This window comes from Microtus oregoni, unplaced genomic scaffold (genome assembly GCF_018167655.1).
Source record: "Microtus oregoni isolate MIOR12 unplaced genomic scaffold, Mior012 000049F_ref0000343, whole genome shotgun sequence".
NCBI classification, from domain to species: domain Eukaryota; kingdom Metazoa; phylum Chordata; class Mammalia; order Rodentia; family Cricetidae; genus Microtus; species Microtus oregoni.
The window spans coordinates 6,307,305-6,330,717 of record NW_024543223.1 but is presented as its reverse complement, the minus strand read 5'-3'; the positions used below and the strand labels follow the sequence as shown (position 1 = coordinate 6,330,717).

The 23,413-nt window shown below is 50.3% G+C and overlaps 3 protein-coding genes across 3 annotated transcripts; 1 reads left to right on the top strand and 2 right to left on the bottom strand.

Moving 5' to 3' along the window:
- Window positions 1-706: 706 nt before the first annotated feature.
- Ccdc96 (coiled-coil domain containing 96) lies at window positions 707-2,500 on the bottom strand. The gene has a single exon (XM_041636235.1). The coding sequence runs from the start codon at window positions 2,498-2,500 to the stop codon at window positions 707-709; it is 1,794 nt and encodes a 597-aa protein (XP_041492169.1).
- A 360-nt stretch (window positions 2,501-2,860) lies between these two features.
- On the top strand, window positions 2,861-14,238 carry Tada2b (transcriptional adaptor 2B). Its single transcript, XM_041636560.1, is given in 3 exon segments — window positions 2,861-3,363; window positions 10,944-11,552; window positions 11,554-14,238. Coding segments are annotated over 3 exon segments (1,263 nt in total). The 5' UTR covers window positions 2,861-3,093; the 3' UTR covers window positions 11,938-14,238.
- Window positions 14,239-15,880: 1,642 nt separating this feature from the next.
- Grpel1 (GrpE like 1, mitochondrial) lies at window positions 15,881-21,374 on the bottom strand. Its single transcript, XM_041636452.1, has 4 exons — window positions 21,226-21,374; window positions 18,901-19,063; window positions 16,872-16,953; window positions 15,881-16,520 (listed from the first exon to the last, which is right to left on the bottom strand). Exons 1-4 carry the CDS (start codon window positions 21,285-21,287, stop codon window positions 16,174-16,176), a joined length of 654 nt encoding a protein of 217 aa, XP_041492386.1. The 5' UTR covers window positions 21,288-21,374; the 3' UTR covers window positions 15,881-16,173.
- Window positions 21,375-23,413: the final 2,039 nt, after the last annotated feature.

Sequence of the window (23,413 nt, the reverse complement as noted above, 5' to 3'; positions counted from 1 at the left end):
CAAAGCCAATAAACTTTAGCAAACAAAATTGTGTCATTTAAAGGAAGAGGGTTATGTAATGACAACAGTCAGGTTGTTGATGACAGGTTATGGCTCAGAAGGTGTACTTGTTTGAAAGCACAAGGATCTGAATTCAAATCCCCAACACCCACATAAAAATGCCAGACTTGGCCTTGCATGCCTGTAACCCCAGTGCTGGGGAAGAGAGACGGGCAGATCCCAGGATCATCGTGCTAGCCAGGCAGTCTAACTGAAAGTGCAAGCTTCTGGTTGAGTAAGAGACCCTGTCTCAGAAAAATCAAGGTGAAGAGCAAGAGCATGCCCACATACCCACCCGGAGAGATGAAGGGAATTTGTGACCTAATTCAAGATGATAGTGATCAGACCAGTGCACAGGGGTTTTCTGTACCTTGGCCACTGGTTGAACCTTTAGACCATTCTTACATGTGGACAAGGAACAGTTTTAACACCCCTCTAGACGATGGGACTGCTTGGCCAGAAAGGCTTTTCTTCATTAGTCGGTTTAATCACCCCGCTTTCTCTCTGTAGATATATTTTACTTAACCCAATGTGTTCAGCAGGAATTTGGAAGCTGGCAATGACAAAAATAAAGTTGCATCCCAAGTCACTTAGAATGACTATGGGAAGGCAGAAGAGAGTCGGGGACAAAGTTTTTAGAGTTTTGGAGGTTTTGCCAACTGTCCTGTCAAGAGGGGAGGAATGCTTTGGCTTCCCTGATCTTTTGCTTCACCCCTTTGCAGGACAAGGTGAGCCCCGCATGATGGCGCTTCAGGGATTCCAGACGCTTGTTGAGAAATTTTGTCCTATCCACTTTTTCTTCTAAGTCTCGGAGGAGTGATTCCTTACCCAGAAGCCCACATTTCTGATTCAGTTTGACGTTGTCAGTTCGCAGGATGTCTCGGGCTTGCTTTGTCTTTGTCAATAGGTCTCTTCCTAGGGCCACCTGGGCCTCGATTTCCAAAAGTTGTGCCTTTTTGCAGGAGTTCTCCATGTCTATGAAAGACAGCTTTTCCTTCACGTGGGTTATTATCTGCACGTTGCTGGTCACCTTAGTGCGCAGTTTTAGAAGTTCGTCGTTTCGTTCCTCGACTTTCTCGTTGAAGGTCTGGTTCTCAATTTTGAGCTGTTCAAAGTCGATGAGGAGCAGTCCCTCAGCCAAGTCCTCCTGGGCTTTCATCCTGGTTTCAAAGTGTACCAGGCTCTGCTTCAGCTGCACGTTCTCGAGGCGTAAGGCGCTCATCTCCTTCTCCTTTTTATCCTCCAGCGCCTGAATCTGTTCCACCTCTCTCAGAGCCGCCTGGCGCCCACCGCGCATGCGGCAGCTGCCCATGACCTGCATCACCACCTGCTTCTTGAGGGTCTGGAAGCGCCGCCACTCTTTCTCCACCCTGGCCTGCTTCTCCTGGCACTGGTGCTTCAGCTCACGCACCTCCTCGCGGTACCACTCTAGGTCGTCAGCCTCTTGTTTCTTCAGTTCCTCCAGCATGGCCAGATAGCGCAAGTATGCTTGCTCTTTCTCCGGAGAATCTGGTTCCGCACTCTTGTCCGCAGGTTCAGCTGTTTCCAGGCCCTTCTTGCGTAGCGTATCGGAGATCTTCTGCTGTAGGTACACATTGTAGCGCTGGTATCGGTTCCGCTCCACCAGCAGGGCGTGATACTGGTCCACTAGCTCCCCACGCAGCTGCTGCTCTTGCAGCTTCCGAACATCCGCAGACCACTCGAAGTCGTCGTAGTCCCTATCCTTATCTTCCTCTTCCTCTTCTTCCTCCTCTTCTCCAGGGAAAAGATGCTCTTCTTTGCTTTTCTTGCGTCGTTCTCGACCTATCGCCTCGAAATCCTCGCTACCTCGCTTCTGCTCAGACTCCTTCGATTTCTCTTTCTCTGCCCGTGGGGCTGGAGCAGCCGCTTCTTCGACGATCGTGGTCAGCGGCAGTGAGGGCCGGAACCGCGACTCCTTGCTCTTCACCTTCTTCACCTTGTCCTTCTGCTTCTCTGGCCGGCTGGGTTCCTCGTCCTCGCTCTCCTCATCTTCGTCGTCTTCTTCGTCTTCGTCCTCGTCCATCTCCTTGGATTTCCGCTCAGTCTCAGGATGGGGCTCTGGCAGACTCTCTGGCTCTTGGGACACGGCCTCGCTCGCGGGCTCTGCTGCCTCGCCTGTAGCCTCAGCGGCCTCCAGACTTTCCAGGACTTCGACACGCGCATCATCGCTCCCCTCCGAAGCCTCTGCTTTGGGGCCGTCCGCAATCGGCTGGATCTCCGGCTCCGGTCCCGGTCCCGGCTCCGGCTGGGTCTCCGGCTCCGGTCCCGGTCCCGGCTCCGGCTCCGGCTCCGGCCCCGACTCCGGCCCTGGCTCCGGTCCCGGCTCCGGAGGGTCAGCCGTGATCTGAGGTTCGGAGCTGACCTTGATCTCGGATGGCTGCCTGGTCAGGTCTTGCTCGGCTCCACCATCGCCCTCGGTGTCCCCGTCGTGGCTGTCCATGCTGGACCCACTGTCTCGGGTCTGAGGACCGCTGCTGCTGTTAGGTTTCCCGGGGCAACCAGGGCGCGCGCGGTGAGCCCCGCGATTGGTCGCCCGCTTTCCCTTTCTCGCCGCCTCCCAGCAATATTAAACCAATGAAGGGCCACGAACAGGTGAAACTTGGCGCTGATTGGTCGCTGGCTCTCGGAGAGGTGTGGCGCACACGACCGGCTTCCGTTCTGCGCCTCGCCGGCTGTCAGGCTTGGGGCGGGGCCTTGCGGCTGAGCGAGTCCATAAGGCGGAGGGAGGCGGCAACACGCAGGCGCAGAGCGGAGGTTCGGCTGCCCGCGAGGGGGCGCGCGCGGGGCGCCTGCGCGATGCGGCGGGGAGACAGCGGCGTCGGCGGCGGCGGCCGGGCCGGGCCGGAGGGCGCCTGCGTGCTGAGGCGGGACGCGGTCCGCCTGGCGGGCTCCGGCGGCACCTGGGCGGGGGCGGCCGTGGCAGCGGCCGGCAGCAGCGCGGACGCGGCGGGCGCGGTGGGCCCGGCAGGCGGCGGGGCGCTGACGGCCGGAGGCGCGGCGGCTGCGGGCCGGGCGGCGGGCGAGCGGGGGAAGATGGCGGAGCTGGGCAAGAAGTACTGCGTGTACTGCCTGGCCGAGGTGAGCCCGCTGCGCTTCCGCTGCACCGAGTGCCAGGACATCGAGCTGTGCCCCGAGTGCTTCTCGGCTGGAGCGGAGATCGGCCACCACCGCCGCTACCACGGCTACCAGCTTGTGGACGGCGGACGATTCACTCTCTGGGGGCCTGAGGCGGAGGGCGGCTGGACCAGCCGCGAGGAGCAGCTGCTGTTGGACGCCATCGAGCAGTTCGGCTTCGGCAACTGGGTGAGCGGCGGGCCCTGGCTAGGAGGGCATGTATGGCTGGCTGGGTGCACCCTGCGGAAGGGCCTCAGGTGGCCGGGCGGGATTGCCCGGAGAATGTTGGGTGCCTGCGGCCACACAGCTGGTAGAGCAGGGCCTTGACCTGTGGCCCTGACACGGAGCTGTCTGCCCTTCACACTCGTCCTCAGAAGGTGTGCATTGAACACAGGCGGAGGGCAGGCCTTGTGCCTTGCCAAGCTTCTCGAGCCAGATGGCAGCAAGCTAGACCCCACAGTGCCTACTGAGATCCCTGGTAGGGTTGGGTTCTCCTGGGCACAGTGATGAGGAAGGTCAGAAGCCTGGGCTGCCCATCCAGCATGCACTTAGTCTGCATTCAGGGCTTCGTGTGCTTTCTGTGGGTGTCAGCATGTGCCCAGTGCTAGGGTTCTCTGTGGGTACCAGTGTTTTGTTTAATTCTTGCTCTCCACAGCACCCAGGACATGGTGTGATGGGTGGTCACTAAAGAATGAACAAAGGTGTCTTCTTGAGGAGGCATGGAGCCAGGGGTCCGCTTACTAGTGGTCAAGTTTCTGGAGAGGTGACTTACTGGTGGCAAAGGGCGTTGGTGTGCCAGCCAGATAGTGCACTGGGCTCCTGGTTGTTAATCTCCTTCTTTTCTTCACCTGTATTAGGGAAGAGCTCTGTCTGCATTGTCACCATTACCACCCAGCACATGTAGCATCTTCAAGCTTTCAGAGAAGCAGGGAGCTAAGCCTGACCCTGCCTTGTCCAGGCTCTTCCCCAGTATGGTAGGGTCCTGCTTCTCTGAGCTTCCCTACTCCAGCCATACTGCCCTCCTCTTCCAGGTTATCACACAGTGAGTGACCTTCTGGACCCACTTCCCCCACCTAAGATTCTGCTCTCCAGATGCTTTCCCTATGGGCAATCCCATGACTCCTGCTCTCCAGAAAAGATCTGGTTACTTTGTCTAGAAGTGGAGTTTGTTGTATAGTGAGCATTTGCTTTGTACTTATCAAGCACCCTGAAGAAGAGCCTCAGAGCTGAAAATGTTGCTTTCGTTTGCTCTGTTCCTGGAGCTTGTCTCTTACCTGATGGCATCCATCCCTCTCTACCTGATTGCCCTTGGTGACCTAGCCTCACTTTGTCCTCAGCTTCAGAGCCAACTTAAAGTCTTCATCCACCTCCAGTTGGTCAGCTGTCACCTGTTTAAAAACTGTGCAGGCTGTAGCTGCCAATTGTGACCTGAACCGCTTTGGCATTTACCTCTTGCTGTGACCACTTCTCATGGCTTACCCGCTTTCTCCTTTTGTTCTATAGTCCTGCTCTCACCAACACAGGACTTTTAAAACATAAACTGCGTCTCTTTGGCCCTCGGCAACTAACTTCCAGCTCTACTTAGAGTACACTGCAAGGCCTGACAACGCCTATGGTTGCCTGTGTCTATGGTTCTCACGCTTCTACCCATGACCAGTTTTCCTCTTTTCTGCCTGAAGTGCTTTCTAGTCAAGACTCCCGACTGATCTTTGTCCTTACATGTCACCGCTGCAGAGAGACTTTCCTCCCTCGTGTCGTCCCTCTAGCACTTATCTTCACAGCAGCCACTGAAAAGAGTGAAAGTACTAGTTCCGGGGAGCCCAGCACTGAGCTCGCTTCATCTCTTGAAACTTGGGCTATTCTCAGGGAACTCTGGAAGAGGGGGCAGAAAGAGTGTAAGAGCTGGAGGGGAAGGAGAACAGGGCCCTCCAAATCAAGTAAGCAAAAGCTCCTGTGAACTTGCGGAGACGGAAGCAACAACACAGGGCCAACATGGATCTGCACCAGGTCCTCTGTGTATATATTAGAGCTTTCAGGTTAGCGTTTTTATGGGTGTGTGAATTAGTGGGTCACTGATTCATGTGACTTTCCTTGGGGCTCTTTTGCTTTATTGTTTGCCTTGTCCAACTTTGATGTGATGGTTTTTGTTCTATATCACAGTTTATTCTGTTAAAGAAAAGAAATCTTGGACTGTAGAGTCCATACTTCAACTAGTGTTTGTGCCCCATTCATGCAGCAGTCTCAGAAACAGACAGCACCCAGGAAGTAAAGCATGTAAAATGTGGATGAATGAACGCTGGGTGGGGAAGGCCTCTTCTGAAGCAGCGTTTTCAGGCTTTAAGGCCAGAGAAGCTTGAGATGCCGGTTCTCATGAGGCCCAGGCTCAGCTTTGGAAGAAGTGAAGCCCAAAGGGAAGAGTCTTGGGGCTTGGCTGCCAGTCTGAGAGATGCAACACTGATCGTCACACAGGATAGGGAGGCTCTGTGACCCCGCTCCCCGTGCTCTCTTAGGCCAGTTGCCTTACTCCTCTGAGCCTTGTTTTCTTCACTAGAGGCACCACAGCTTGGATATGCGGTTCTTTTTTTGAGCTTGTATGCTATTACACAGAAGTATGTCCCAGTATGGACCTGTGTAGAGCCTGTGCCAGCTCTGTGCAGTACCCTTTATGTACACAAGTCATGTGACTTGCACAAGCAACACTGTGGGGTGAATTTATGTTCTACTTTGCAATTGAAAGACAGCAACTGTGAGAATCTAAGCCACTTGCCACGAACTTTATAGCTTTGCACATGATGGCTAGGTGTGATTATAGCCTGGGCCTCCACTGCAGCACTAAGAGCATTAAGTACTGTGGTTGGAGACCAGAAGCTTACTGGTGCAGTTGGCAGTGTGGTACTACCAGAAAGCTTACACAGGGTCTAGTTGGGATCTGTACCACAGAAACGTCACAGAAGGGAGGATACCATAGTAGGGAGAGTGAGGAAAGAGATGGGTAGCCCTCAACAACACACATAGGTCAGGCCTGCCAGGGTGCTCAGAACCTCCAGACAGCTGTGCTGTGGTGGACTCTGCTGGTTGGATGATGCAGGACCTCTGGAACTTGTGAGCACAGACATGTAGACATGCAGAGGTTCAGGGTGATTAGAGCCTTTGGTAGATGAATCGCCAGTTTTGTTACCTGGCTATAAAGACACTAAACTGTCAGAGAGGAGACAGTTTGAGAGGACCAGCTCCTCTCCAGGGACATCCAGTAGAGGGAAGTGGGGCTTGGCCAGCTTATGTAGTTTTGGATGTAGTAAGAGGAACCAGTGGAGAAATTCTCGTGCCTGGGGACAGGTGGAACAGCCTGGGTAGTACTTCTTCCCTCTTTAGATGACAGTTGACATGCCCAGTGTGTGGATTGCTGCATCGTTTGTTCATTCCTCTGTTCGCTGGCATGTGCTCAACAATCTGCTACGTGCTAGCCCATGTGGAGGGACACTGCTAGGACAGCTGTGACCTTGCAACGTGGGTGAGTAGACTCCATGTCTAGAAAAGACTGCATGGGTGGGAAGGTAGCATAGAGGAAGGAGGTATTTTGTGTTCTAGGAGTTGGTTGTGTTTGTGAGCTAGGCAGAAGCTGGCTTGCCCCAAGTGGAAGGCTGAAGATGAGGACTCATCCTGTGGGGTGTCACATGCAAGCTTGACTATAGTCATTATTGGAAAAGCCTTAAGCCCCAGCCAGTGTGTGGTTGGAGTATTAAAAGCTGTTTCCCACTCCTTGTGCTAGATACCAGACAGGGCTGTGATGGGGGTGTTAAGGTTGATGCCTATTTCCTAGTTCCAGGTCTCAAGGCAGACATGTTGCATTGTTCCCTCACTCTTACAGTTCCCCAAATTCTGATGCTCCCCACTTACTGATGAAAAGCAAATGTACTGAAGGATGAGCCCAGCTAGAGTCTGGGCCCAGGTCTTTGTGGTTCATGTCTCACTGGGACAATGACAGCCTAGCACAGACCTGCTGGTGATAGGTACTGGCCAGACACTGACTTGTCATCTATAAGATCTCAGGGACCTAAAAAGGCTATAGGGCCATCTGCCTTTTCACCAGGTGGCTTGCTTAGTTAGGGGTTCTGTTGCTGTGAAAAGACACCATGACCATGGCTACTCTTATTAAAAAAAAAAAAGCATAAAACAAAAAACATTTAATTGGGGTGACTTATATTTTCAGAGGTTTAGTTCAGTATCGTCATGGCAGGAATGGAGGTGTGCAGGCAGACATGGTGCTGGTTACATCTTGATCAAAAGGTAACAGGGAGTGGACTGAACCACTGGGTGTGACTTAAGCATATATGAGACCTCAAAGCCCACCTCCACAGAGACACACTTCCTCCAACAAGGCCATACCTATTCCAACAAAACCACACCACCTACTAGTGCCATTCCCTGTGGGGGTTATTTCTTTCAAACCATTACATCAGGGCAGAGGGCTGTAGGGGTTAGTAGAAGAAATGTGTCACCAGCCTGTGCGTCTGATAGAAGGTTTGGTAGAGATGATAAGGACAGACTAAAGGAGGAAAGACCCTGGGTAGGATTGTGTAGACACTGGCTCCCAAATGTTACTGAATCAGAACAACCTGGGGAGTGCACTAAACACAGAAGAGACCAGGAACAGTGCCCAAGGAAATGAGGTCTTAGGGTTGTCTAATATCCCAGAATAGTAGTGAGATGACCATCTCAAGGGCCAGCTATGTCCCCAAGTCCTATCAAGATGTCCCTTTGTATAACAGGCTGAGCTAGCCTGCCAGTGTAGGAAGCTGCTGGTGGCCTGGCCTGCCTTTTCCTGGCCACATTATCCTGCTGCCCCTCTCAAGATTCTGGGAGGGTCTGATTTGAGGGTTCACAGGGCGATGATAGAGTAGCAGGTGCACCAATGACTTAGCCATGTGAGCTCATGGCGGGCTTATGAGGCTGACAGCAGCTTTGTCCAACCATCTGGTGGTGAGGAGAATGAAGTAGAACTGCCTAGAAGTACTTCACAGGATGCTGGGATCAGTGCTTTGTACCTGCCCTCCCCCTGGGTGGCTTCAGAATGCTTTTAGGTGGACTATGTTTCCTCTTTCATCCTGGCAGCCCCTTACCGCACCTCCCCAGGAAAGGGGGTGCTTTTGGTTTCTGCCTCTTTAGAAACTCCTTCATTTGAAGGGTGGGCCAGGGCACACATTCTTCTACTACAAAGTCCAGCCCCTGGTCATGGCCAACCTCAGCCTGCCTTGTTCCTCACAGTTCAGTTGCTGGGAGAATAAAAACAACAATGGAGTTAAGTGTCAGCTGGGTTGTGGCCGGGTTGTCTACTGAAGAGGAAGGACAGGAAGGAAATTGTGAGGCCCTCCCGAGTCAAAGTTGCCTGCCCCAGGCAAGGTGCTGGGAGATCAGAAGCTTTGTGTGTAGCACCCTTCCACCAGTCTGAGTCAGGAGCTGCCATCCTGTGGAGCTTCTTTGAGAGCTGACTGAAGTGGCAAGAAGCAGTGGCTGGTAGTCCAGCCTTGCCCCGCGTGCTCATAATGCCAGCAGTCGCATGAGGCAGACTCCTCAGCACATGCTGCATTGACAAGCGTGGGAGGCCCAGGGTGATTAGCATTTGGTGACAGGCAGTGTTCCTAGCCAGACTGCTGAATTTGAGCTGCACAGTGTCAACTGGCCATGTGCCCTATGGTAGTTCACCCAAAGGCTTACTGACCTTGAATTGTAGGTAGTGAGAGCACTGCTCTCCTGGGTGCAGCTGTGAGGTCTCAGTGAGACGATGTATATGTAGGTACTTTTGCCTGTTAATTTAACTGCACTCCAACAAAATCCCTAAGAGGAGGCAGCAAGAGTGAAGGGAACAGGAGGTGGAGCCAGAAGGAAAGTCTTGGAAGAATGGGGGCTTAGAACACACACAGAGACAGAGAGAGAGCGAGCTTCCAGTGAACCTGATTGTTCTGAGTAGCGAGTAGCAGGACTGATGATGTAGATCACAGACTGCCTGGCCCTAGGTGCTGTGCTTGTGCCTCCCAATGAGTCTACCTTCCCACCACCCTGTGAGTGGAACCTCAGCTAAGGAGCTCAGACTCTTGGGCTCAGTGGTCAGTTAATTGAACCGAATGAGTGACTTCTAGGTTCCATAAGAGACCAGAGAAAGTGGAGAGTGATTAAGGAATAGACCTGATGTCATCCTCTGGCCTCTGCAGCACAAGCACATGTGTGTGCACATCTTTGCAGGTGAGATGCCTGAGAGGCCATTCCTGGACCTTCTCACCAAGGCCTGGAGGACCATCTCTAAGGAAACCTGTCAGGCCTGAGTGTGGTTGTTTCTTTGCTAGACAGGATCAGAGGCTCTGCAAAGAGCAGCAGGAGCCAGGCATAGTCATTTGACTTTTTAGAATGCTTCCTGAGAGAAACAAGTAGGGGTGAAGCTAATAGTGACATTTAAAGTTGGAGTTATGCCAGGTGGTAGTGGTGCACGCTTTTAATCCCAGCATTTGGGAGGCTGAGGCAGGACCGATCTCTGTGAGTTGAAGGCCAGCCTGGTCTACAGAGCGAGTTCCAGGACAGGCTCCAAATATATACAGAGAAACCCTGTCTCTAAAAACCAACCAACCAAATAAATAAAAAGTTGGAGTCATATAATTCCTCCAGGAGACCAGAGTATATCTCTTGCTGTAATCTTCACTTTTCTCCTTATAAGTCTCAAGTGAAGCTGCACCTGTGTCTTGTCTCAGACCTGCCTTCTTCATTCTGCTTTGTTAAGTTTAACCTACAGTGTCTCAAGCTAGTGGGAAGGGTCCTGCTCTAGGTGTATGTCCCAGAAAAGGTCCAGATGGAGGGCCGCTCAGCTGAGTTGGGCCTCTTTACCTCCCACAGCACCTAGCTTATAATCAGGATAGCCATCAGCTCCAACTGGCCAACAGGGCACAGAGACTGGATTAGGCATGACTATTTGGAGTCCAAAGCAACTTGCTCCTCACAGCACTGTGTATAACCTGCAGCTCAAAGAGGTGCTGCTGGTTCTGGGACTAGTTGTTGAGAACAGCAGCCGGGAAATGAGTGTGCATTTTGAGCAATTACTTTCTGAAGTGGCTTTAGTGGTTGACTTTAAGGAAGAGGCCTCTTGGCAAAAGGAAAAGATTGAGGGAGCCATTTAGTTTCCTCTCTTGCAGGCGTGGAGAGTGTTTTCAGCAGTGGTAGCACTGCAGTTAGCCTCTGTGTGCCTATCATCCATAGCCACTAAGAGAGGAACAAGCTTAGCTTCCAGAACCCAAGGCTGCGACAATGTGAAAAGAGTCCTGACCCTTTTTGCCCTGTGGACAACTTGGTGAGTCTGCTGTCTAGTCTGAGTGAAAAGTGTGCCCTGTGATGCCAGACTGTCTTCAGGTGTTCTTCAGGGTTTGCAATGGGTAAAAGGGACAATAGCACATGGCTGAGTTTCTTTTTAAGAAGCCAGGGAATGAAGAATGACTTTTAGGAGTTTTCATCCCAGCTTTGTCACAAGTTCCCACATAGCCTTGAACAAGTCGGTGGCTCTGGATCTTTCCTCTTGGATACATCTCTGTAAGTGCCACCAGTGCCAATTTGGTTGGAATGCATATTTGAACATATTTGGGGGGATTGTGTGTGTGTGTGTATGTGTGTGTGTGTGTGTGTGTGAGAGAGAGAGAGAGAGAGAGAGAGAGAGAGAGAGAGAGATAACAACACTGATAGGAAGTAGCCCAAGTAAAACTGTGAAAAAGTTTTGGCTTTTGTCATTATAGGAAGACATGGCTGCGCATGTTGGTGCTTCAAGGACTCCCCAGGAAGTGATGGAGCACTATGTCAGCATGTACATCCATGGGAACTTGGGCAAAGCCTGCATCCCTGACACCATCCCCAACAGGGTGACAGATCATACCTGCCCCAGCGGGGGCCCTCTCTCACCTAGCCTCACCACTCCTTTGCCCCCACTGGACATCTCTGTAGCTGAGCAGCAGCAGCTGGGCTACATGCCACTGCGTGATGACTATGAGATCGAGTACGACCAGGATGCTGAGACGCTCATCAGTGGGCTCTCTGTGAACTATGATGATGATGATGTGGAGATCGAGCTCAAGCGTGCCCATGTAGACATGTATGTGCGGAAGCTGAAGGAGAGGCAGCGCCGGAAGAACATTGCCCGTGACTATAACCTGGTGCCAGCCTTCCTGGGCAAGGACAAGAAGGAGAAGGAGAAGACACTAAAACGAAAGATCACCAAGGAGGAGAAGGAGCTGCGGCTGAAACTGCGGCCACTCTACCAGTTCATGTCCTGCAAAGAATTCGACGATTTATTTGAAAACATGCACAAGGAGAAGATGCTTCGCGCCAAGATCAGAGAGCTGCAGCGGGTACCGGCGAAATGGCATTACAAAGATGGAAGAGTCAGCTGAGTATGAGGCTGCCAGACACAAACGGGAGAGGAGGAAGGAGAACAAAAACCTGGCCAGCTCCAAAAGGGGGAAGGAAGATGGCAAAGACGGTGAGTTTGCAGCCATTGAGAACCTTCCTGGGTTTGAGCTGCTGTCAGATCGGGAGAAGGTTCTCTGTAGCTCTTTGAACTTGAGTCCTGCACGCTACGTGACTGTGAAGACTATTATAATTAAAGATCACCTCCAGAAGCGACAAGGGATCCCCTCTAAAAGTCGCCTTCCCAGTTATCTGGACAAGGTCCTAAAGAAAAGGATTTTAAATTTCCTCACAGAAAGTGGGTGGATATCCAGGGATGCTTCCTGAGGCCAGATGATGCTAAAACAGCTTGTGAGCCAAATGACCTGGGGGTCTCCCCCCCCTGCAACATTGTTGCTCTTTTAAACAAATTGAATTCTTTTTTCAAGGCTTAAATTTTTCATGACCCTCTGGAAGAAGCAATAGTAGCAGTCTTAAATTGACTCGTGGGGAGAAAAACGTGTGTCTTTCTTAGTCCTAAGGTAATCCTTTCAGAAGACGACTTGCCTTTGTGTCCCTCTGAAGACTGTCCCCACCTTGGACTAGTTCCATTTATTTTATGAGCCTTCCCCCCTTTGGGTTTAGAAGCTGTTATGCTGTGGGAGCCAAGCTGTGTGTTCTTGCCATCAGCGTTTTCCTGGTGACACAAGCTTTACTCAGGTGGGCTGTTGTTGGCACCCCTTCACTGACTGAGCCCACTGCTGCCCCCCAGCCGGTACCCCAAGCACAGCCCCGGCACACCGCACTTTACCGGGAGGCAGGCTGTGCACAGAACCCTCTGCTGTGGAGGCCAGAGATTACCACCAGGCCCGCTCCCCACTGAGCCACTTAAGATGAGCCCCTCATTTGCACACAGTGACCACGTGAGCTTCCACTTACCTGACAGTGCTTGCTTCATCTTAGCTCAGCCCAGCCTGGGCTGCCTGGGCAAGCTCTCAGCACATTCTTGTCCCTGTGGTTGGGAAAGCAGTTAATGGGAGGGCCACATGATCAGGTGGGGGCTGCCCTTTGCTGCTCTGAACCCCTATAGTACACCTGACTTGGAAGACCCTCTGAGTTTAAGGCTGAGTGTGCAGTGCTGAGTTGGGGCAGTAGCTGCTCAGGACTTCCAACACCACTGCAGAGTCCCCTTCACTAAATACAGGACATGCTAGGGTATGGCCTGGTCCCCCCCCCCCCCCCCCCGCTGGGTAGAGCCAGGGGACCAGCTGGCAGGGGCCCTGGGGAGTGCAGAGCATCCTGCCTGTGCCTTGGAGCCTTTGCACTGCTTGTTTGTGCTCTTGAAGCAAACTCAGAAATGGCTCCTTCCCATATTGACTGAAAAGCTTGTTTCTGGGGGCCTCCTTCAAGGATTCATATGGTACCTTCCTTCTTAACTTGAGGAAGGCATTTGTCTTCCAGCTGCTCAGGGTTCTCACGCCCAGACCCTGCTTTAAGAGTCCTGGAGTTGACCACAGCCCCTGCCCCCTGTCCCTGAGGTACAAGAGCCTGTTTACCTCATAGAGTGTTTGGGCTCGGAAGTGAAAGTAAAGTTATTTTGAAGAAAAACAACTCATTTCCAAGGACGACTTGATGACGTGCCTTTTCATTTTACATCCTCTGTCCCCTAGGGTAAGGTTTTCAGCATTAAATAAAACATTTCAAATATACTGTATATGGCTTTAGTTGTAAAGTGCATTGTAGGCTAGCAGGGAAGTACCCTGTGAGCCAGGCCCAGATTTCTTTTGACACCACAAGATGCTGAGCAGTGGTGTCAAAGGACCAGCTCCACACTGTCCCCTGCAGGTGAATAGTGGACAGTAGCTGGTGTCACTGAACAGCAACGGGATGGTGCTCAGTGCCTAGTTGTTCTCCAAGTGGGGTTCCTGGGCACTTGTCAGAAATACAGAATCATACCCCATCTAACTCTCTTGAGATTTAGATGATTTGGGGGCTTCATTAACAGGGACTAACTAGCAGGGTGTTTTCAAACCCTCCAGGTGGCTGGGATGCAAGCTTAAGTTTGAGAACCACTGGTTTTGTCCTGGTATCTCCAACACCAAGAGTCCCAGCTTGGTGAGGTTTGAAGTTTCAGTGTGTCTTCTACAAAATGACAGCTAGACCTACATTAGCTTGAGAAGCAGAGGATCCTGTCAACATGTGGCCAAGAGCTGTCGGACAAAAAGCTGTGCTTAAGCAGGCGTATAGTGTGTGTACATCTTTTGATGATATGAATTTATTTGGGCGTGACTGTTTTAAAACACCATGATGAATGTATAATTAATTTATGTTCAAGTATTAATATTGTTACAAAGGAAAAGTAGTATTAGGATTGTTTGCTCTCCTGTCTGCCCCAGCTGTTTCTGTCACATTACTTTGTTAGCTCAGACAGATATGGACATGTTTATATTTAATTCTCACGATAAATTAGCTACCACAACCCCATGGAACCAAGTTTTTTCAAATTTAAACAAACTGTCTTTGAGTCAGAAAAGTTAGATAATTCTTCAGCTGTTTGAAATAATGCTCTCTGGGAGGCCAACATTCCAAGAATGTATTAAGAATTAAAACCCTACCATTTTTATTATTCTTTTACATTAAATTGTTGAGAACAAAGTCGTGTCTGTTTGCTTCTTGATCCTCCAGCACTTTGCTAGTTTCCTGCCCGAGGTGGAAAGCTGCTGTCAACCAAGCACAAGCCCCCATGGGCCAGACAGCAATACACCCACAGTTGAGTCTGAACTGAAGAGTACCAGCCAGGCCAAAGATCATTTCCAGCTGCCTCTAACATTCTGGTTAGCCACACTCACAAATGTACCTGGAATGTGTCTGAGCAAGACTCGAATTCCATGAGAAATGTGTGCACATCTGTGCATCTCCCATTAGTGCTGATGATGAGCTTGCAAACATCTGCCACATTTAGGCTACTCATTCCTGATTGGTTCCAGGACCCTCCTCTCTTCCAGGGTACCAAAAGTGGCTAATATGACAGGAGGCACTGTCTACACATAATCTATGCATGCTCCAGGATGCCATGCACATACAGTGTACTTAGAGACAGAAAAAATGCTATCCATGTTCAACTATTAAAACTTGGGTTCTTGTGTTTAAGCGCAGGTGGGGCGGGGGGGGGGGGGGTTAGAGGACAACTTTGGGAATTTTTCAATTCCAGAGATTGAACTTTGTCAGGATTGGCAGCAGGTGCTTTTACTGGCTGGCCTTTGATAGCTTTTCTTGAGTCTTAACATGGAACCTGTGAACCAGGTTGATCTAGACCTTGTAGGCTGAGCTCTGTAATGCTCAGCAGCTTTAGCTGGAAAGGGCTGACCACCCATCCACAGTAAGCCTGATGGTGGATGTACAGCTACGCAGCATAAAGGCACATTGCCTCTCCTGTGTCAGGCTGCCTTTAGTCTGGCTTTTGTCTAAGTAGTTCAAGGCTGTTTAAAGCAGAATGTGTGACGACAGAACCTTAAATTCTGGCATTGTCTTTTAAATTCAATGGCAAAAGACTATCCCCTCACCTCTGCATTTACTGCAGTGCCCTGGCTTCTGCACACGGGTGTAATCAATGCCTTACTTCCTCTGGCACAGATTCACTTACATCACCATTTCTTAGCTTTTTTCCTGAGCCCTCTCTTGAAATGGGAAACAGGCCTTTTGGCTGGTGGGAGCCTGAAGTCAGCTTCTGCCACATGGCTTTGGCTCCTTGGTTTTCTCCTACGATCTATATTATAACTATATGTAAGGCCAAGATGTACAACCCAGGCATATGCAGCTCCAAGCTTAAATGTGAACTGAGCGAGCCAGGCTTTCTCCTCAGGAGCTCACCAGATCTCCACTAGATGATAAAATTCAATACTAGAAAACTAGGAGGACAAAAAGATGAGACTTTTAGTGCTCTTGACCACAACCTGAAAAGTGGAAATGTCTGAAGCACACCAGTCATGCAGCCTCACAGTCAAAATGATGTCTTGATAGCGTATGATTTCTTTAGCATTACTTAGCTATAGATTTAAATATTGAGAAAATTGTAGGCAGAGAAAAAACTAAGTATGTTCAAGTTCAGGTGTTCATTTCCCAGTTCAAAGGCTGCCATTTACAGCAGCCAAATCCTACCAATGAAGGAATTCATGCTCTTGAAGGTCTTAGCTTTGCTGGTAACCCTCTCTGGCCCTGCTCTTTGAAGGAACCCCACCATGCTGAGTGATACCAGTGCCTTGGCACCCAGAGATAGACTGTGCAGCACAGATATAGCCAAAGACCTTTTATTTGTGTAAAGTACTTAACAATCACCAGGTGGAACAGATACAGTGTTACTACTCCCGAGGCCCTCTTCTGAAGTAGGTGATGCTAAACTCAGTGATCAGGCTCGCAGAGTCCCTGATAGTATGCAAGCAGCTTTGTGTTCTGCTTAGCTTACTTAAAATTTCCAAAAGGCTGGACAAGGGTCAGATGTGTTCACAGATGAGAAATTACAAGCCTGCCTCTGCCTTTCAAGTTCTAGCAAGTGACTTACAAAGTCCAGAGCCCTGAGGAAGGCAGCTAAGCTTCCTTCACTACCCCCACCAAAGCTGGCCTGAGGATACGCCCATGCAGCTTATAACCCACCTTTCTAACTTCTGACACAGTGCCTGGCTCTTTCCCCTCCACGGGGGCATGGAACGAAGCCTCGTGTTCATAAGGGTCGAACTTGACCCCGATAGGGTCGAGCCTGAGCAAGCCATGTTTTGTGAACACCTTCTGAATCTGGACTTCAGTCATGACTAGCCCTTCATATAGGATCTTCAAGTGAGGATTATTGTTGCTGATCTCTTCCTTTGGAACACTCTGGGTCGCCTTTTCCAGGATGTCTGCAACCTCCAACAAGTCCTTGCAGAAGCCCTGGATGCCTGCATGGAGGAAGAGAAGATGGTCTCCACTTAGTATCAGTTGCACGGACTCCTCACACAGGGCTGTTCATGATGCCTGGTCAAATGATATGCCATAGAACCACAGCACTTCTGAGAAAGAGCACGTAATAGGTACTAAAAGTGAGGAAAGGAAGAAAGCACAGTAGAGAGAGAAATTAGCTTAATGTGCCCTGAGGCTCCCCAAACAAGGTGACTGCTGACCAGGCGGCAGGCAAGGCCAGCTCAACAGGAGAGTACTGTGAGGACAGCAGGAGCTGCACCACCATCTCCATGTTACCCACATCTGCATCCCTGCATTCTCCCCTCTCAAAAACGACAATGTCTGCTTACCAAACAGCTTGGCCTCCTCTACCAGCTTCTGGCTTCTCTGCCGAAAATTCTCAGTATCTGCCAAAGCCCGTTTGTATTTTTCCTAAAAGAAAAAGATTTAATTATGTTACAGATATGTGAGAAAGCCATCCTGATTTCAAAATGATTATATAACAAACTCTAAATCAGGACATAAATAAAATGTCATTAACTGAGATTTAGGACAAAATCAGGACAGTTTAAGAGTAATTTACAGCTGGGCGGTGGTGGCGCACGCCTTTAATCCCAGCAGAGGCAGAGGCAGGCGGATCTCTGGGAGTTCGAGGCCAGCCTGGTCTACAAGAGCTAGTTCCAGGACAGGAACCAAAAGTTATGGAGAAACCCTGTCTCGAAAAATCAAAAAAAAAAAAAAAAGAGTAATTTACACTTGTATTGGTGTCTCCAGGAGGCAAGGAAAGACTACTACCCAAGGCCACAGTGGGAAAGAGCCAACAGGTCCTCCTCATGTGCTCATACCCTCGTCATCCCGTAGTGAAATACGCCAATTTGAAGGTGTCGAAGCATATCACTAGGGGTTGCCTACCTCAGTTTCCCGCCTCCTCGGAGAGGAAGGAAGATCACCTGAAGATCTCAAAGAGGCCACGCCCAGCCAAATAATTAGTGGAGGCAGAGATAGGACAGATCTCAGCACATTTCTGACATTCTCTAATATCCACTGGTGGACTCCAGGTCTCTATAATACCTGCCCTCGGTTTTCAAGCAGTCATGGAGCAAGGCTCTGAGACAGCTTGTCCTGGTCTAGCTTTCAAAACTTGGAAAATTCGGGGCTGGAGAGATGGCTCAGTGGTTAAGAGCATTGCCTGCTCTTCCAAAGGTCCTGAGTTCAATTCCCGGCAACCACATGGTGGCTCACAACCATCTGTAATGAGGTCTGATGCCCTCTTCTGGCCTGCAGTCATACACACAGACAGAATATTGTATCTACAATGAATAAATAAATAAATATTTAAAAAAAAAAAAAAAAAACAAAACTTGGAAAATTCCACTAGTTTTTCTGTATCTCAGTTTCCTCATCTATGAAGGGACCGTGATTGAAGATTAACAGAGTTCAGCACAGTGCCAGCCATGTAAGTGATGCTACCAATTACCCGTGCACTTAAGGGACTTGACTGCTGCCTCTTCAACATGGGAGTGATAATTGCCATCACTGACTCCCACACTCCACTCCTGTACATATTTTTCTGATTACTTTCATCAGTTCCAGCTTTATCACACCAAGTATCCCTCATTTGAATGGAAGACTCTGTAGAATTTTTTTGTTTTGGGGGGGTGGGGAGGTGAGGTGGGGGAAAGTGTTTCTCTGTATAACAGCTCTGGCTGTCCTAGAACTTGTTTTGTGGATCAGGCTGGCCTCAGACTAAGATCCACCTGCTTTTGCCTCCCGCGTGCTGGGATTAAAGGTGTAATTTTTACCATAATACAACTTCCCAGGTCAGAAGCAGAGCCACAGAGGGTTTGGCAGTTTGTTTGCCACGTGGGCCCCCAGAAGGCAGTACACAATAATTAAATGTCCTTGCCTGTGCCCTGTCACCTGTGAACTTGGAAGCTGTCATGTGGACCATGCAGGCAGCAATCCAGCAGTGCTTACACCAAGGGTCTGTGGTGGTTTGAAAGAAAATGGCCCCGAGAGACAGGGCTTCTCATAGCTTTGGAGCCTGTCCTGGAACTCACTCTTATAGACCAGGCTGGCCTCCAAACTCACAGAGATCCGCCTGCCTCTGCCTCCCGAGTGCTGGGGAAGAAGTGTGTCACTGTGGAAGTGGACTTGCAGGTCTCATGTATGCTCAAGTCATGCCAGTGAGACAGTCCATTTCCTCTGCCTGCAAGATGTAGGGCTCTCAGCTACTTCTCCAGCACCATCTCCAACTACGATGATAACGGACTGAACCTCTGAACTGTAAGCAAGCCACCCCAATAATAAGAGTTTATAAGAGTTGCCATGGTCACGGTGCCTCTTCAGAGCAACAGAAACCCTAAGCCAGGGTCTTACCATGGTCTCCCTCAGCTGCTTTTCTAGCTTCGCCTTCTCTTCCAGGAGGGTCTTGTCTGCAGATGGCTGCTCTGTCTTTGGCTCACAATGACCCAAGTCCTCTTCCAGGTTCTGGCCACTGTTCGTCTGTTTTGTAAGTGTGCACAACAAGCGAGGAGACGGCCTACGGAAAAGCCCACACGTAAGAAGTGAAGGCAGCCTAAAGACAGGCATAAGATTTTAGAAATCTGGGCCCGAGATGGCTCAGTGGGTAAGAGCACTGGCTGCCAAGCCCGACACCAGAGTTCTAGTTTGGAGGACGCACATGGTAGAGAGAACCAACCCCCACAGACTGTCCCAATCTCTACACATGCACTGTATGATGTGCAGCCTCCTCCCCAACAAAGTAAATGTTTTAAAAGAAATGATCTGTGTAATTTCAAACTATTTGCTAGGAAAGACTTACCTCAGACCTAACAAAGGTAATTGTAACACACAAAACACATGGCTATGGAGACAGGGAGGTGGCTCAGTAGGTAAAATTCCTACAGTGCAAGCACAAAGACCTGAGTTTGCACCCCAAGAACCCACATAAGAAAGTCAAGCATAGAGGCACACCTGTAGTCCTAGTCTTGAGGTGGCAGAGACAGGCAGATCCCTGCAGCCCCCTGGCCAGCCACCCTAGTCAAATCATGACTTCAAGCTAGCTCACTGGGTCAAGGTACTTGCCACCAAGCCAGTCATGACATGAGTTCTATCCCCAGTACCTACATGTTGGAAGGAGAGAACTAATTTCTCCAAGTTGTCCTCTGACTGCCACACATTTGCTGTGGTACCTGTCCCCAGCAAATAAGTAAATGAGATAGAAGATACCTCATGTTAACCTTGGGCCATACAGCTCTCTGGCCTCCCTCCTAGAGCACCTTTCTTCAAAAACACAACTTCAGGGACAGACATAAACCAGGTTGGGGGAAGTTGGGGGTGGGAGGCTGCTTTCCTGTCAGTTAACGTCAAATGCAGTACCACAGATGAGAAGCGCTTCTACAGGGATATTCCTGGAGGCCGCTTTGCGCCCAGCTCTTGGCACAGTAAGCCTGTTTTCATCGTGTAGGCACCCCCTCACCAGACGAAAAACCCAACTCCCATTCTACCCATTTTCCACAAAATTCAGGGAAAGTTGCTTTGCATTAGCCAATAGCTCAGCCCTAGCAAGGAACAAGGTAAAGATACTAAACAGTTGCTTAACTTTAGAGGTGGAACTCAAAAGCCCGAAGCCACAGGTTAAGGTAAAGATGGCAAAAAAAAAAAAAAAAAAAAAAAAGGCATTTGTCTAAATAAACTGTGGACAGTGTAAGAGCCAGCCATGGTAAATAGAGCATCTAAAGGAAGTTCTTTACTTCCAACCATTATCACCTGCCAGAGTAGGACTCAGCCATCGATAAGTTTAAATGGTGGCCTGAGTCTCAGTAGTTTACCCTGACGCAATACCTGATTGCAGGAAGAAACACAAACTGAGATTACCAGAGCACCACGAACAAACCATCCAACGGAAATGTCCAACTTTCCAACTGTTGTAGATCGCATCACCTGCTAGCACACACTCACCAGGACACCCCTAGGCAAATGTCAGCCAATATCAGGGGTCCTGAACCTCAGAAACCCCTCACCCCCACCTTTACTACTATAAAAACCCAACTCTAACTGAGCTCGGGGCTCTCCGTTTATTCCAATACGCTGGACATGCAGAGAGACCGAGTTTGCAAACTTGCATAAAATAAAGGCTCTTTGCTTTTACATGCGGGACTCGGTCTCCTTGTTGATTTTGGGGGACTTCGCGGATTTGGGCATAACAGACAAGATACATCCTGGTCTGGAGCATGCCCGAGTTGGCCCTGAAGTGCACACTGCAGTTACCAACCAGTTTTAGCAACGCCAGCCGCTGGGCAGGCGAGCATCTGCCTGGCTGCCTGACCTTGGCCAAGTCTGGCTTCTAGGCTTGGCTTTTGCAATCCCAGAAGGGGTGGTGTCCCGTGCCCGTGAGCAAGCGGTATGTCGTCAGAAAAGCAAGTGGCAGAGCCTTCCACCTGACGTATCGCTGCAGAGCCCGTGTCCCCACGCTTACGCCCCAGCTGCCCTGCTCCTCGGCTCTCGAGCCCAGTTCATGCAGCGCCTCACAGCAGATCCCGGGACTCCCGCGCGGAGAAGCCAGGGACGGGGGATCTGGCTGTGAGGACGAGGATCCAGGGCACCCGGGACCCGGCTGAGGGGACCCCTAGTCTGCTGCTAAGGCCGCAGCCAGAACTAGGCAGTGAGTGGGGCTGACACGGAGGAGCGGCACTCTCTCACCTGAGAGACAGCGCCAACGCCGGGAGACTGCGCCCCGCGAGCCTCACGCACCGAGCCGCCATGCTTGCCCCCGCGACTGCGTCACTGCGCCCACACTGAGCATGCGCGGAAGTACTACGCCAGCTTCCCCACCTACTGCTGCTTCTCAGCTAATCCGTGACCATCGTTGCTGTGATGGACAACCACATCCACCAATACTTGCTAATCGTGACGGAGTACCGTTCCCCCTCCCCGGTGGGCGAGGACTGAGACTTCTGGGAGCTCCGGAAGGTGAGGAGGTGAAAGGTGAAGGGAGCGGGGGCGGAGCCTCTGTGGGCGGGGCGCGACAGGAACAGCCAATGGGGAGGAAGAGCACGGGGGGCGGAGCAGGCGGTGGTCGGCGCTCGGGTGGAACCTGGCAACTTGTGCAGGATGGCTGGTGCTCGCTTAAACCTCCCACCGCGTTTGGTTTAGGGAAAGTGGGAGGACCGGGAAGGTGAGGGCCGGTGGCAAGTTTGTCGCAAGCATGTTGTGTTGTGTCAGCAGGCTGTCTGTGGACGACCCGAGGGACATGGCTTGGTTTGTACCTTCTGTCACCTACAGTTTTCTCAGACCCCAACAGAAGCAAATGAAGTAGCAGCACTGTGTACAGGAGACCTCTGAGAATATGGGTGCAAATGTTTGGTCAATGCTCTGGGGGAGGTTGCAGTGCTGAGAGTTGTCGGAGGACGCCCCCTGTCCAGGTCTCTGCATCTGCTTCCTTCCTCCTCAGCCTCTCTCACATCCCGAGACCGAATGCCTTGTCCGTGGATTACAGCCTGCTTGTGCACTTCGAAAGGGCCCAAACTCTTATCATTTAGCTTCGCTCTTATTAAAATCATTTGCTCAGCAAATGCTCCTGTTTGTCAGGGGTGGAGCTGTCACACGAAAGCACATGTCACCTCAAAAGGTAGAAGTTTATTCTGAAGCCAACTATGAGCTACTCTGGTCCAGAAACACACCTTTAGAATACCCCAAATTCAATGTTTTTTAGAACACCCCAAATTATGTTTTAACGTGAAAGCAGTTTCAGGAGGTTTTATGGCAGTAGAACAAAGAAAGCCATAACTCAAGACATAAAATGCATTGGTGAAAATACTAAGTACACGATAACAACAAATCAGAGAAATGTTAGCTGTAGGCCTTAGATGGCCTTTGATAACACTCTCAGCCCTTTGATTGGTGGGGACTCTTGTTTTGTTACTATGTTGCCAAGATTTTAGTCTGTTTATGAAATGTTAAGTCTGACAGAGTAGAGCAAGGGATGGTTTCATGGACTAAGGATAGGCCATGATAAATTGTAATTTAGGTTCTGGACCTGCAGTGTTCCAGCCTCTCCACAGCCACTGAGGTTTTAGTCAGTCAGCCCTTGCAAACACTTTCTTTCCAGGGATCCTGGTTCAGGGGACAGGTGACCTGGTGTGGAGGCCCAAAGAGGCCAAAAGTCAGAGAGTTTGGGACCTGTTTCTTGTTCATTCGAGGTTATTGACTCAAAGAGAGATTCCCACCCAGTTGTCAGAGAGTTCTGCTCTCTCGGGGCTGTTGTCAACAGGTGTGGCTAGTTGCTAGACGTTGTGCTCCTGACGTAGGGAAGTAATTTGTTCCTACCTAAAACAATAGTCTAAGGCTCCAACTAAGATCCAGTTCCCTTTATGGAAAGAACTTGGGATCCCACCCAGGGAGTGGTTTGGTCTAGGGCGTGAGTCTAGCACGAAATGTAGCCTGTGACTTTCAATTTGTGTGTTATTGCAGTCTTTTGTTTTACTCCTACCTTTTGGGGTCAGGGGTTTATTAACCTGTTGGAAAATTAAACGCAGGCGAATTTTCAGTACTCACTGAGAAATTCCCACCCACTACGATCCTATATGTTTCTGCATTTTATTATTTTTGTATTTGTTTTACTATATTTCTAAATCCCTACACCTCCACTCTGAAGAGGGTATTTTTGTTGAGGCTGGCCCCCCAACAACCTGATTTGTTAATTCATTAGGGCGCAGAGAACGGGAAGGGGGTGAAATTGAAAGACATCTGGTCTGTGGCATTGCATTTGATTGTGACAGAACAGACAACCGAAAAAGGCAGAGTGTGAGATGGGACTTGATTGGGACTAGTATCAGATGATAATACGGCGCCACTGGCCCTTTTGTTAGGGAGTGATATGGCCTAGTGG

Excerpts from the sequence above, each read along its gene's own strand:
- Ccdc96 (XM_041636235.1), bottom strand. The coding sequence starts at position 2,500 with ATGGACAGCCACGACGGGGACACCGAGGGCGATGGTGGAGCCGAGCAA.
- Grpel1 (XM_041636452.1), bottom strand. The coding sequence starts at position 21,287 with ATGGCGGCTCGGTGCGTGAGGCTCGCGGGGCGCAGTCTCCCGGCGTTG. Across the intron at positions 19,064-21,225 it reads GCGTTGGCGCTGTCTCTCAG|GCCGTCTCCTCGCTTGTTGT; the intron begins GTGAGAGAGTGC and ends GCTTTTCCGTAG. Across the intron at positions 16,521-16,871 it reads AGAGGAGGCCAAGCTGTTTG|GCATCCAGGGCTTCTGCAAG; the intron begins GTAAGCAGACAT and ends TCCTCCATGCAG.